The 15,000-nt window shown below is 39.6% G+C and overlaps 1 protein-coding gene across 1 annotated transcript in view; it reads left to right on the top strand.

Annotated features, from left to right (window-relative positions):
- LOC135209090 (uncharacterized) overlaps positions 1 to 15,000 on the top strand; it is a 67,446-nt gene that overhangs the window by 36,704 nt on the left and 15,742 nt on the right. The window contains 9 exon segments of the mRNA XM_064241684.1: positions 1,353 to 1,599; positions 2,130 to 2,292; positions 3,577 to 3,802; positions 11,077 to 11,206; positions 11,858 to 12,689; positions 13,001 to 13,251; positions 13,501 to 13,675; positions 14,028 to 14,299; positions 14,829 to 14,940. Coding sequence (XP_064097754.1) covers positions 1,353 to 1,599; positions 2,130 to 2,292; positions 3,577 to 3,802; positions 11,077 to 11,206; positions 11,858 to 12,689; positions 13,001 to 13,251; positions 13,501 to 13,675; positions 14,028 to 14,299; positions 14,829 to 14,940 — 2,408 coding nt within the window.

Genomic DNA, 15,000 nt, shown 5'->3' with positions numbered 1-15,000 from the left:
CAATACTAACATTTCTATCCGCAGGAAATTGTTTTGAACCCAAATGTAAACGATCGGTTAATGGGTCATGTTGTCGAGGGTCTGCTGCGTAAGGTACCGCCCCTTAAGAGACGCCTTACGGACACGCCCATTTCTCGTTCTTGGTCAATTCGCGATTTAGGTTTTTGTAATGGCCAGTTCGACTATTGTTTAAGTGGTTACAAAAATTTTTAAAATGGTCAAAAGAAATTTTGTTTAAATGGTCAAAATAATTTTTTTAGATGATTAGAATAATTTTTTAAATGGTCAAAATAATTTTTTAGGTGGTCGAAATTATTTGTTTAAATGGTTTAGAATGATTTTTTGATTGGTCAAAATAATTTTATAGGTGGTCAAAGTAATTTTTTAAATGGTAAACATAATTTTTTTAAATGGTCAAAATAATTTTTTACATGGCCAACTTTTTTAATGATCAACTTAATTTTTTTAGATTGTCAAAACGGTTTTTTTAAATGGTCAAAATAATCTTTTATATGGCCAAAATAATTTTTTTACATGGCTTAAAATAATTTTTTTAAGTGGCAAATTAACTTTTTTTGAAATGACAAATTAATTTTTGTTTAAATGGCAAATTAATTTTTGTTGAAATGGAAAATTAATTTTTGTTTAAATGGTAAATGTCCAAAATAATTTCTCTAAATGGCAAATGTAACGTTTGCTTGAATGGCAAATTTAACTCTCTCTCTCTCTCTCTCTCTCTCTCTCTCTCTCTCTCTCTCTCTCCAGAGGATCGTCTATCCTGCAATTTATTTTGCCACTTAGGTATCGAGACGAGCTCCTACTTTCTTACTTTTCTACCTTGTGTGGGAATAGATTTTGTTTGTTTGTTTGTTAGATGGAAAACAAAGAAACTTGTCTGTGGAATTTGGAGTATTTTTGACCAGTGGTGGGACGGGGCATTGTCAAATGGTAGTATCTCGATTTTGGGAGAAATCCACTTCTGTATAAGGGACTTTTTGACGTAGGTTAGTGTCGTGGAATGCTCGAACAATAAAAAAAAAATGAAAAGTGAATAAAGAAATAAATAAATAAATGAATGAAGGTCCCAATTTTTTTTTTTTTTTTTTTTTTTTGTCAAAACGCAACGAATCCTGGTATGGATAATGGATGTATTTTGGTCAGTGTTGTTGTGGCGGGGGATGGGTGATGCCCCCTCAGTAGGTCTATTTCTGCCTTTACTATGAGGTATATTAACTGAAAAATCCTTAACCTTACCAGTAATCCTTAATCCATAAGAAATAAAGAGAATCCATTGGAAATTTTAGATTTATTTTGCATAAATCCAAATAAATTCATCCGTCTCTCTCTCGTAGGATGTCGAGCAGAAGACCCACCAGCGTCTACCGTCCTCCTCTACTCCAACATCCTCTGGGAGGGCATCAAGGGCAACGTGACCTTCTCCTGGGGCGGCCCGGGCACCAATGTGACCGTGGAGGTCACGGCGGAGATCGTGGGCGTGGGCGTGCAGCCCGAACCGGCCGAATTCGACTGGGCGGTCCACGACTGGCCCGTCAGATACGACACCAACAAGCGGTGTGGCGCTTCTGAGTTGGGGAGCAAGTGAGTGATGCTTCTCTCTCTCTCTCTCTCTCTCTCTCTCTCTCTCTCTCTCTCTCTCTCTCTCGTCATTGGTTATTATTGCTGTTTATTTTCATTTATTATTTATGAGGAGTTGGTAATTGGTGGTTCTCTCTCTCTCTCTCTCTCTCTCTCTCTCTCTCTCTCTCTCTCTCTCCACTCTATTTTTTACTTATTTATTCATATTTTGTTTTTATAATTTTTCTGAAGAATCTTATTTATTACTTTATGTTATTGTATAATCATGTGTCGTCTCTCTCTCTCTCTCTCTCTCTCTCTCTCTCTCTCTCTCTCTTTCACTTTTGCTTATTTATTCATAATATTTATTTGTTCCATTTCTAGTTTTAGTTTATATATATATATATATATATATATATATATAATATATATATATATATATATATATATATATATATATATAAATATATATTATATATATATTATATATATATATATATTGTTACGAGCTCACCTTAATCCATTCCTCTCCCCTCCTCCCCACAACCCAAAAGAAAATATGACCTATCCTCCATCCTGGGGAAGCTGACCATTCCCCAAGAGTCTTCCTCGGCGATCTTCGAGACGGACCAGCTGAGTCTCGTGGGACCCGAATCCGTTTGGGGAAGGTCGCTCACCATCACGGCCAAGAGAAAGACAGCCTGCGCCAACATCCACGTAAGTTCTTGCTCTATTTTGATGTATTTTTGTTGTATTTATTGTTGCTGTAGTGGTGCAGTGGGTGAATGGCTCATTTGGGAGGCCTTTTGATTGACATGGAAGGTGAACCTGTCCATTATAATACTTTCTTATTCATTGACGTGACTTTAAGATGACTTAAAACAGATTAACATAAAAGTATATGTTTTTTTTAAATTTAATTCCTTTTCCGGTGAGGTTTGGCACTATATTGTATTTTGGGTCAGGTTGCTGGCCTCATGCCCATTTGCATCCGGGTTGTGGCTACCACAGCCAGGTAATGAGCAGGTGCTCTCAGGTGCAGTGGTATTGACCTTACCTAGGTTTAGGTTACATCTTTTTGGGAAAATCAAGTCTTTAGTCGACATACGCAACGAATTAGATACTTGGTGGTTGGTCAAGTGTTACTGGTTGTAATCAGGGCTTAGTAAAGGGAAGGGTCTGCAACCTCACCCCAAGAGATGGTTTAGACAGCTATTTAATTGGTCTCCCTTGCTTGAGGTAATATCTGTTGAAAAAAAAAGAGCTCTTTAGTTGATGTAGGATACTTTGTGGTTAGTTTAAACGTAGATGGTTACAGCCAATATGCAGTAGGGCGTAGGGCCAGCACCCTCACTCCAAAAGATGGTGAAGACAGTCAGTTAATTGGTGTGACTTGCTTTGGGTCACTTCTTTGAAAAAAAGTTACTTAGTTGATGTATGGAATGAATGGGATATTTGGTGGTTATTTGACTATAACTGGTCACTGTCAAGCTGTAATTAGGTGTAGGGTAAGCAGCCTCATCTCAGAAATGCTTAAGACAGCTAGTTAATTGGTCATCCTTGCTTATGGCCAATCTGTTGGTAAAAAGCAGTTCCCCAGTTAACATAACGAGCGAATTTGAATCTTGGCGGTTAGTCAACTGTAAGTGGTTATAGCCAGGGCTTAGTAGGGTGTAGGGTCTGCAACCTCACCCCAAAAGACAGTAAAAAACACCATTAATTGGTGTGCCTTGCTTTGGGTCACATCTGTTAAAACCACTCAGTTTCTTAGTTGATGTATAGAGTGAATTGTATTCATGGCGGTTGGTTGATTGTAACTGGCTGTAACCAAGCTGTAGTAGGGTGTATGTCCAGCACCCTCACCTCAGAAGACGGCCAGAGCACTCTGGAACCACATACTCCGAAGGGGAAACCCGGGGAAGTCTCAGGATCCAGATACTCTGAAGGGGAAGCAATCAAGAAACTTCTTTAAACATCCAATTCCCTTTTTCCTCCCCAAAGGGCGTGGGCGGGGAACGGACCTACGAGGCCCGCTTCCACAGCCCCGTGGGCGGCTCCGTCTGGTTCCGGACTTGGGCGTGGGACCTGGGGCTTAAGAGCGACCTTGGGGAGACGAAGGGCGTGCAGACGACCATCTTCACAGACGTCTTCAACAGCGGCGACGACAACCCTTCGTCGGGAGATCATGACTGGTCTCTCTACATCACTGATATTTTGGATGATAAGGGTAAGGAATTAATTATGATTATAATGATTATAATATAGACAGTTGTTAATGATTCTCTCTCTCTCTCTCTCTCTCTCTCTCTCTCTCTCTCTCTATCTCCCTTATCTTGTCATCTTTCCAGTCCTTTGTCAACAATGCAGTGAATTGAGACCTTGACTTCATAATGAGACTTAATCATAAACCTATTCTTTGGGATTTTTCGTTTATAATCATTATAATTTTTCCTCAATTATTAGATTATTAGTTTAGTAGTATTTTATGTAACTGAATCCAGTAGTTGATGTAATTTAATCCTCTTTTGGAGATTACTGTTGAATTACAAAGATATTACCAAGAGGCAGTATAATACGAGAGAGAGCTATGAAGGGGATGTGTGGACTGTCTCGGTTCCAGTGTTTACATTCGCATCTATCTGCCCGTCTGATGAGATCTGTAGGTCATCACTGCAATTGTTTTTCTGTCTGCATAAGACTGTAGCTGTTAGCTCCTTTCTGTGACCTTTCTCGTGACCTCTGACCTCTTCGAGGTGACCTTTGTTGTGTAACAAGTTTATTATAAAGTTTATAATACAATTTCGTTTAAAATTGTGACTAGACTCTAGTGTACAAGTCAGAAAAATGTTGAGGCTTTTGTAACCATTTTTTTTTTTTTTTTGCCGTATTTTGTAGTTAAAGTTGCCTAGAATTTTGTTGTCTAATCTCATTGCTTTCTGTAACCAAATTCCATGTAATGATAACCGTTCTTTGTAATGTTTTACCAAATTCCGTAGTATTTTATAGCCCAAATTCTTCTTGTTTTATAACCAAAATTCTTACATTTTCCATAATTCTTATAACCAAATTACTTTGGATTGCATTACCAAATTCCGTAGGATTTTGTTGTTGTTGTAAATTCTGTATAGTTTATAACCAAAACCCTTCATATTCCATAAGTGTCTTTCCGTTTATAACCTAAAAAAAACACATATCATTGCCATTACGAAATATTTTGTGTATTTTGTCATTGAAACATTTCAGTCAGGCTTCGCGCGCACGAATGCACGAGAATACGCGCGCGCACTTGCACTCCTTTCTTAAAGTTACGCGAGACTGACAGTGCAGTTAAGGTACCTAGTACGCTCTGTGGGAACTTATTGCTATGAAAGTGTCGGAATTAAGTGGAGTTGTGCAATTGTGTGTGTGTATATATATATATTATATATATATATATATATTATATATATATATATATATATATATATATATATATATATATATATATATACCGAGAGAGAGAGAGAGAGAGAGAGAGAGAGAGATATCTCCATTCACTTTCACTGAGGAAAATCTCTCAAGTGAGGAATGAGTGAGGAAGGTCACATCTCGGGATCCCCCCTGGGTCCTCCTCTGAGTGGGATGGGAGGAGGGAGGAGGAGGGTGTAAGCCTAGGGCGCCTCCCTACTGACGGAGGAGGAACATTGAGAGATTATTTTTCTTCGGAAGCCGCCGGCAGGAGAGAGAGAGAGAGAGAGAGAGAGAGAGTGAGAGAGACGAGAGAGAGAGATGAGAGCGAGAGAGAGAGAGAGGCGGGGGGAGCGGCTTTAAGGGCAAAGATGGCATGTTTAATTCAAAACAATACTTGGATTATTTTACATTCGAGAAATATCGATACACATAAATGTTGATACTGATGAATTGGTGTGGTACACATTTACACACATTATGTGTACGTATGTAGTGAAATTATGTATTATATATATATATATATATATATATATATATAATAATTATATTATAATAAATAAAACAATATATTTCCATATATATTTAGGTTTATAAAAAAAAATTGTCTTATATTAAATTAATATATTTCCTCATTGGTAGAAATTAGTACTCTTGGTGATAATGTATATATATTATATATATATATATATATGTGCATATATGTAATATGATATATATATATATATATATATATATATATATATATATGTACACATATATACACATAAATGCATATGTACATACATACATGCACACTCACATATTAAATAAAGCATAACTAACAATTCATAATCTGCACACACAAAAAAACTCATAACATTAAAAGAAATGACCACGAAAATAATCGTACTTTGAATCCGTCTTAAATCAAGTGCAGGAACCTCCCCCTCCCCTTCCCCCTTCTTCTTCCTCTCTTCCCACTCCCCCTTCCCTCTCCCCCTCCCCCCGGGGCCGGGTCGTTTATATTAGGCTGGAATCAGGTGCTGGAATTTCTCACATTACAAATCAAGTAGAGAGGTTTTGAAAAATGAGAGGGTGGGGGCGGTTGGGGTGAGGGGTAGAGGGAGGAGAATAGGGGTAGAAAGACCAACTTCTTGCTTCTTCTTTTTCTTCTTCTACTTCTTCTCAGGTAGTAATATCTACAACGTAATTCTGACATTCGTCCTCTCAAGGCTCAGTACTTGTTGCGGAATACCAGTGATTGATATCAACAGTGGACTAGAAGGGTTCTCTCTCTCTCTCTCTCTGTATGTTGCTATGCAGTAATGTTATATATATTGTCTCTCTCTCTCTCTCTCTTTTCTCTCTCTCGGAAATATATATATATAAATATATATATATATATATATTTTATATAAAATAATATATATAATTAAGTATATATATATATATATTTATTATTATTATTTTATATATAACTATTAAATATATCTATATATATCTTATATATATTTTATATAAATATAGGTATGTATGTATTTATATATACGATATTATAATATATATATATAATAATGATATTATTATTATATATATATTAATATAATATATATATATATATGTGTGTGTGTGTGTGTGTGTGTGTGTATTTAGATATGCGATATTACTATATGTATATAATATATTATATATATATATATATATATATATAATATATATATATATATATATATATATATATATCTCTAATAAGAGGAGCCCATAAAAACACCAAAATGTAGAGAGAAAAGTACTATATTTCAGAGACTGCTGTCTCTCTCTTCAGGTATATGAATGAGAAAAGTTTACAGAAAAGGTGGTATTTATACCAAGAGATTCGTCCACAAGTAAGCCAATTTAGGTCACCCCCGCTGATAATCTTCCTTTAATCTTCTTAAGCGTTGGTTGAATGAACACTGCGTCGACGATATCTGATATCCAATTCCCTTTTGAGATGTTCATTACCTGCTTCTCTTTTATTAAGGCCGATTCCATCATTTGACTTTTGTACCGGCAGTTGCTGCTATAAATTACATGTGACATATTCCAGTTTATTCTATGGTTATGTTCATTTATATGGTTGAAAATAGCCGAGTTCTGTTGTCCATACCTAACTGACCGTTTGTGTTGTATTAATCTCTGGGGAAGTGATTTACCTGTAAATCCGATGTAAGATTGGTCACAGTCCTGGCATGGGATCTCATATACCCCAGAGTCTTTGGGAGATGTCTTTTGTTGGACGTTAATCAGGGATTTGGCTAAGGTATTTGGGTAGGTAAATGCAAAAGGGTTGGATTTCCCAAGGGTGTGAGTTACTCTCCCCACCTGGAGACGATTAAGAGAGTAACTCACACCCTTGGGAAATCCAACCCTTTTGCATTTACCTACCCAAATACCTTAGCCAAATCCTGATTAACGTCCAACAAAAGACATCTCCCAAAGACTCTGGGGTATATGAGATCCCATGCCAGGACTGTGACCAATCTTACATCGGATTTACAGGTAAATCACTTCCCCAGAGATTAATACAACACAAACGGTCAGTTAGGTATGGACAACAGAACTCGGCTATTTTCAACCATATAAATGAACATAACCATAGAATAAACTGGAATATGTCACATGTAATTTATAGCAGCAACTGCCGGTACAAGAGTCAAATGATGGAATCGGCCTTAATAAAAGAGAAGCAGGTAATGAACATCTCAAAAGGGAATTGGATATAGATATCGTCGACGCAGTGTTCATTCAACCAACGCTTTAAGAAGATTAAAGGAAGATTATCAGCGGGGGTGACCTAAATTGGCTTACTTGTGGACGAATCTCTTGGTATAAATACCACCTTTTCTGTAAACTTTTCTCATTCATATACCTGAAGAGAGAGACAGCAGTCTCTGAAATATAGTACTTTTTCTCTCTACATTTTGGTGTTTTTTATGGGCTCCTCTTATTAGATGGAATTCTGTTGTTACAGAACTTTTTATTTTTCCAGTCATATATATGATCTATATACATATATATATATATATATATATATATATATATATATATATATTATAATAGATATATCTATATATATATATATTTATATATATATTTATATATACAGAGCGAGAGAGAGAGAGAGAGAGAGAGTAAACTCTCTCCTCCACCCCCCCAGTCTGTCCAAGGGAGTGAAAGGTTCCTCGTCAGGAGGAAACTGATCATCTCCCCAGCAGGAGGGGCGATGGCAGAAGGCGACGTAGAATTCATATGAAGGGGGCGGGGGGTGAAGGGGGGCTGGAATGTTCCCCTGGGGCGTCTTCAGACAGGCCAAGGTCCTCGTGATATCAAGCAGTTGATAATGAGGGCTATTTTCTCCCGCGGGTGTTTGGCCACCGGAACGTTTTTGGGGATTGAGAGAGAGAGAGAGAGAGAGAGAGAGAGAGAGAGAGAGAGAGAGAGAGGAGAGAAGTGAGAGAGAGAGAGAGGGTGAGAGAGGAGTCGGTAGAGAGAGAGGGGGGAGATTTGTAATTATTTTGGGTACATTATTGCATAGCTATGTAGAGTGGAGAGAGAGAGAGAGAGAGAGACAGGTATCAATCTTCCTTTTCCCAATTAACCTTTCAACCTCCAATTAACCATGATAAAGTGGACATGGGGATTAACCCCCGTGTTTTTTCCCACCCAACAGCTCCCCGCCCCCCACAGGCGGTTATAGAGCTTTATAGTGACGTGGAAAGTACCTATACTTTGTTTTTTTTTCATGTCCATCCGCCTGTGGTGTTTTTGTATGGTAACACTGCGTCCCGGGGCTTTAGATAGTTACGCTATTTGTCAAGTGTTTTAGGATAAATTAAAAGGATATTTGGTTGTACAATTGCAAGAAAAGTGAAGTAATAATTTACTGTATGCGAATTACACCGTTAATATTCGAAATAGGATATTATTAAATAAAATCGTTGAATGTAAGCTGAATGTAACTATCTAAAGCCTGGGACGCAGTGTTACCATACAAAAACACCACAGGCGGATGGACAGATGAAAAAAAAACAGAGTATAGTTCATTCCCACAATTTTTCAATGGTCTCGTGAGTCGTCCGAGGTTATTACTTGGGGTGTATATATATAAATATATATATATATATATATATATATATATATATATATATATATATATATATCTTTTTGTTCAGATCGTAAATAATCCTCTGTCCTACCAGTACTTTGGGAATTTCTATCTTCCTCTGTATTCCTAGGATTTCGTACCCTTGTGTATGGTGTTGAATTTGTGTTTTGTTGTTTTAAAGTACTCGAAGTGAGACAGAGCACTTAGGAGTTAACAGTGAATTATGATAATTGCTATGTTAAAGGAATTGACACTCTCTTTCTCTACTTGAGCACATTTTACTCAATTATATTTTGTGAGAACTGCGCTCTCTCTCTCTCTCTCTGAAGCACATTTTATTCTATTGTTTTGTGAGAAGTTCTCTTTCTCTCTCTTCTCTACTTAAACACATTTCATTCTATCTTATTTTCTGAGAAGCTCTCTCTCTCTCTCTCACTCTACTTAAGCACATTTCATCTATCTTATTTTGTGAAAAGTGGTTTCTCTTTAAATCCAGCACTCTCTCTCTCTCTCTCTTTCTCTCTCTCTCTGGGGTTATTATGAAATAGGTTTAGAATATAAATGAACTGTTGTATGATGATTACGCTCTGCTAGAAAAAATCTCTCTCTCTCTCTCTCTCGTGTCAAAAGCTGTAACCATTAACCGGGGTACTAAATGCCTCCCATTACAAGAACAAATGGTTTGTATGGTAATGAGTGTGTAATGGTTATTCGTGCGTGTGTGAGGGGTGGTAGGAACAGTCCGGTATGCACGAGAAGAGAGAGAGAGAGAGAGAGAGAGAGAGAGAGAGAGAGAGAGAGAGAGAGAGAGAGAGAGAGAGATGCTGGGCCATCTTTACTGCATTTTTTAAAACCTCTTTCATTTATTGCCTTTAAAATATATGTGTATTTATGTAAATATGTACCTATGCATGAATAGAGAGAGAGAGAGAGAGAGAGAGAGAGAGAGTTTCAAAATAAGGTTTTCTCTCTACACAAACCCCCAAAATGGCCGTTTTTCTCATTGTATATATATTGCAATGTCCTTGACTTTAAAATCTTCACTCGAAATCAAACTTCGAAAAGCACGTAAACAAACTTCTGCGGTTCCAATAATAATTCTTCCGAGTCATAAAAGTGAAACTCTCCTATTGAATGCTCTATCTCGTTTCCGTCTTGCTGGAAAACTGATAATGAATAAGCTAAAAACTATCTCACGTATGTTATTAAACGAGTTTTTATGTGTGTTTTGTTTTTCAGGTGTTTTACAACCGGAAAATTTTTTTTTTTTTTTTTACTTTTTCCCCCCAAGGTATAGTTTTACTACAGGGAATTAAAGTTTATCAGAAATATCTCGTTTTCTATTTGTGTCAAGGTTTGGCTTCATGCATGAAGAGGTTGGGGGGGGGAGGGGGGGGTGTCGGGGAAGTGGAAGAGCTCTCTCTCTCTCTCTCTCTCTCTCTCTCTCTCTCTCTCTGTATCCATTAACTTTCATCACCTCGTCTTCTAGTTTCAAAGGGTCGTCCTTCCCGCAACCTCTTGAGTCTGGTCTGCGATCCGCCACCCCCCCCCTCCCCCCTCTCTCCATTGATTTTTTCCTTCTTTTATTTTTAATTTTCAGGGGATTTCCCACATCCTGATAATCCTCCTGAGTCTGGTCTACGATCCTCTCTCTCTCTCTCTCTCTCTCTCTCTACTCTCTCTCTCTCGTCTCTCTCTCTGTATCCATTGACAGTATATGTGACACATGGAATAAACTGTCACCAGAAGTTGTAAACAGCAACAGTGTGGAAGAGTTTAAAAGAGAGCTAGACAAAACATTAGGACACTGAATGCACAGCAAAACCTGTTCCTAGAGATAAGTGAGCACACAATGTCTCCTCGGATGGACTAACAAGTCTTAGAGACATCCTAATCCTTGTAACTCATCATATTTGAACTTCCAGAGGATCGTCCATCCTGCAACTTCCTCAGTCTGATCTACGATCCTGTAGGACGCGAGAAATGCGACGACGAAGGATGCCCCCAGGGGCTCTTGACCAATACCCATGGGAAATTGAGGATAGGATCCAAGAGGTATAGTAATGTGTGTGGGTGTGCGTGTGAGTGCGTGTGTACACATCATCCTAAATCCACTCAGATTTCAAAATTGAAGAATCATAGTTAATAAAAATTAATGGATGGAAACTAGAGCTGAAGAGATATAACATCCCATTGTGGGAACTTCTTTACATACAAGATATGTGACACGTGGAATAAAATGCCCACCAGAATATGTAAACAGCAACAGTGTGGAAGAGTTTAAAAATAAGCTAGACAAAATCATTAGGACACTGAATGCACAGCAAAACCTGTTCCTAGAGATAAGTGAACACACGATGTCTCCTCGAATGGACTAACAAGTCTTTGAGACATCCTAATCCTTGTAACTCCTCTTATAATCACTTCAGTGTCAGTATTATTGACAGCTAGTTATTTTTGTATAGTCGTTGAGTTTTAAAAGATTTTATCTGTACTTGGTTTGGCAGTTTTAGTTTATTTTGTATTTTAATTTTTTTTATCTCAACTTTTCTAAGTCTAGTATATTATTCAGTGTCTGTCAGAACTCTCTTTCTCTGTAATCCAATCAATGTCCTGTCTGTGTGATCCACCTGAAATGTCAGGTTGTACGTCTATTATATTCACTCTGTCTGTCTGTTTAATTCGTCAACGCTACACCTCCTCCAGGTCGCGATTCTCAAGAAAGTTCTACACGGACACCAAGTTCGCCTTACCTGACCTGACAGGCCCTAGGAGACTCTACTTAGCAGTCATGGGCGCCCTGCACCCAGACCACCTGTGGGACTGTGCTAAGGTCAGGGAGATCGAGCCTAAAGTGGGAAGGGCCGTCTTCAGCTCCCTCGGTGTCTCGGGAGAGATCAGGATGGAGCAGCAGTCAGTCTTCTCCCCTACAGACCTCACCCTAGATCTCAAGGGCCTGGCCAAGGATGCCGGAGGCTTCCACGTCCACTTGCTTCCCGCGTACCCACCCAAGAACGGTCACGATTTCCCCTGTGGTGCCACTTCTGGCCACTACAACCCCTACGATGTAGACGTTAGCACGTCTCCCGAACCGGGGCACGGCTCGCACGACCAATACGAACTAGGGGACCTCAGCGGTAAACATGGCATGCTCCTGGGGCTGGAGGACACCTTCGCCACTGTCACCGACCACAACCTGCCTCTCTTCGGACCCCGCTCGGTCATGACTCGGAGCATCGTGATTCACAAGGCATCCGGTGCCCGGTGGGTCTGCGCCAACATCAGGCCCCTGACGCCCCACATCAGGGCTGTCGTGACCTTCCGCTACCCGCTCATCGGGGAAATCATCTTCGAGCAGGAGGCGGAGGACCCCATGGCTGACACCCACATCTTCGTCAGCCATCTGGTGTACTCCGACGGGAGCCGGAACGACACGGGGAAGCACCGCTGGCACATTCACCAGGACATCCCTGGGAAGGACTTCTACAACTGGACCATGCGCTGCGTCTCTGCGGGAGCTCACTACAATCCTTACAAGGTGAGGTCAGGTTAGGTCACAATGCTGTTTTTAAATTCCTCATACCATCAATAACATCAATAACAATAGGACAGGAAACCAATTTTCTTTCAGGAAGGATGATCACCTTATATCAACTTATCATGCCATTCTGTAATAGGAATTGTTTCTGGTTATGCAAATTACTAGTCGATAATTTACCAGTCAACTTTATGCCTTCGTAATTAGCTCAGGACTTTGTAGATCCCAGCGCTTGGCCTTGGTCGTCTGAATTTTAAATTCCAGTTCCAATTCCTAAACATCAAAATCTCTCCCATCTCATCACCCACCAGGTCAGCCTGGAGGAACAAGGTTACCGAGATTGCAGCCCGGACGTAGCCGAGCGATGCGAGGTGGGTGACCTCTATACCCGACACGGAGACCTTCGTGTAGCCGGCACAGTTCGGTCAGCGGCTGATACCCAGAGGCTCTTCACGGACACGAACCTGCCCCTGACCGGCCCCCAGACTATCATAGGCCACTCAATTGTCATTCACGACGATTTCGCTCCCAAACACAGGGGAGATCGGATGGCTTGTTCGGCGTGAGTGATTCTTCTTCATCTTATGTAATATTTATTTTAGAGAATTAGTTGTTATGAGAAACGACAAGCTGATGTCGTAGAATAGTAAAAATTGTAATAGTATTGAACTTTGGTTTTTATGTTTTTGGGAATTTAGTCGAAATAAAGGGTAAAGTTGATGTTATAGAATGGCAGTGGCCTCTCATCCTTTTCTCGACCCAATTCAAACAAGGGACCTCGATTTAATGATCTAACTCAACCCAACCCCAGGATCTACCGTCGCTTCCGCCACAAGGGCGTGGTCCAGAAGTGGTACGCAACCCTGGGCGCAGGCAATGTCGAGGGTAAGATCGAGTTCGTACAGGAATCCGAGTTCGACACCACTTCCACTGAGGTAGACATCAGGGGACTTCAGGGCATTGCCAATGGGTACCATGTCCATATGGTGAGTGGGTCTTCAGTCTTTCTATATTGTTTGTCTTTGTTTTTCATTAAATTAACAAATTGATAAATGAAAAGATAGAATATAGATAAATTACTAAAAATACAGGAGGAATCGTTTGAGGTGTAGTATAGGGTAGTAATTCATTGCAGCTCGAATTTCTAAAATGTAAACAAACTTGTTCTTCTTCCTCTAAGTCCCATTAGAACTAGCTCGAGTTTAAATGCCTTAGACACTAAAATTAATTTATTTTCCCGCCATCTTGGCTTCTGGGATACTTAAAGACCTCAGTCTATCATTAGTCTTATTCACCTGACGTTGACAACCGAATGTAAACAAACTCTTCTTCTCTCAGGTCCCAGTAGAACACGAGCTCGAGTTCCCCTGCGAAGGCTCAACCACCCTAGGCCACTACAACCCGATGGACATCACCCCTGCGGAGTCCCCGGCCCCTGGGACGGGTACCCATGACCTGTACGAGATGGGTGACCTGGCGGGGAAGTACGGCACCCTGGAGAACATGACCTGGATCCGGGAGGATTATAATGACTCCAACTTGCAGCTCTTCGGGTCGACTTCGATTATGGGGCGTTCCATTGTCATCCACAAGAAACACAAGAATGCCAGGTGAGGGGGGACGTGTCTGATAAGACTTAAAATGATGAATTCTTTGTCATGTTTGTTGTATGTGTAGCAAAAAATAACTAATAAGTCATTAGATCAATCTATGACTGACAGTACGTTTGTGCCCTTCTTCAGACAAATGTTCAGAATGGGAAGATCCCTTCGATGAGACTGAAAATGATCAGTTATTTATAAAATTTATTGTTTATATTTAGCAAAAACAACCAATAAATCATGAGATCAATGTATTTATTGAACTACCATCGACATAGGATATAGAATACAAGGAGAGGTTTTACTCTTGTGAAAGCAGATGCCCACAGACTAAAAATGGTAAATAATTTATCACATTTGTCTATCATTTATCAAAAGTAACCGGTAAATTATATAATAAAACTATTTACCAAAGTAAGATACAGTATCCATCCAGCGTGCTCGGTCCACAGAAGTAAAAAACTATCAACGTAAGATATATTATCCATCGCTCCTCCGAAGGCCAAGACGTTTAAGAGATCTTTTCAATCCTCCGCAGGTGGTTCTGCGGCAGCATAGGATGGGGCTTCTCCCCCGCGGAGGCCAGGCAAGTGTCCGCCATCGCCTCCTTCCACAATCCACAAGGATTCGCCTGGGGATACGTCAGGATGGTGAGTTTTTGAAGGATTTTGAGATGTCTTCACTATATACACACAGTCACACACTCAATA

This window comes from Macrobrachium nipponense, chromosome 37 (genome assembly GCF_015104395.2).
Source record: "Macrobrachium nipponense isolate FS-2020 chromosome 37, ASM1510439v2, whole genome shotgun sequence".
Taxonomy (NCBI): Eukaryota; Metazoa; Arthropoda; class Malacostraca; order Decapoda; family Palaemonidae; genus Macrobrachium; species Macrobrachium nipponense.
Note: the sequence above shows the minus strand (reverse complement) of the source record. Positions and strands in the feature narration are given on the sequence as shown.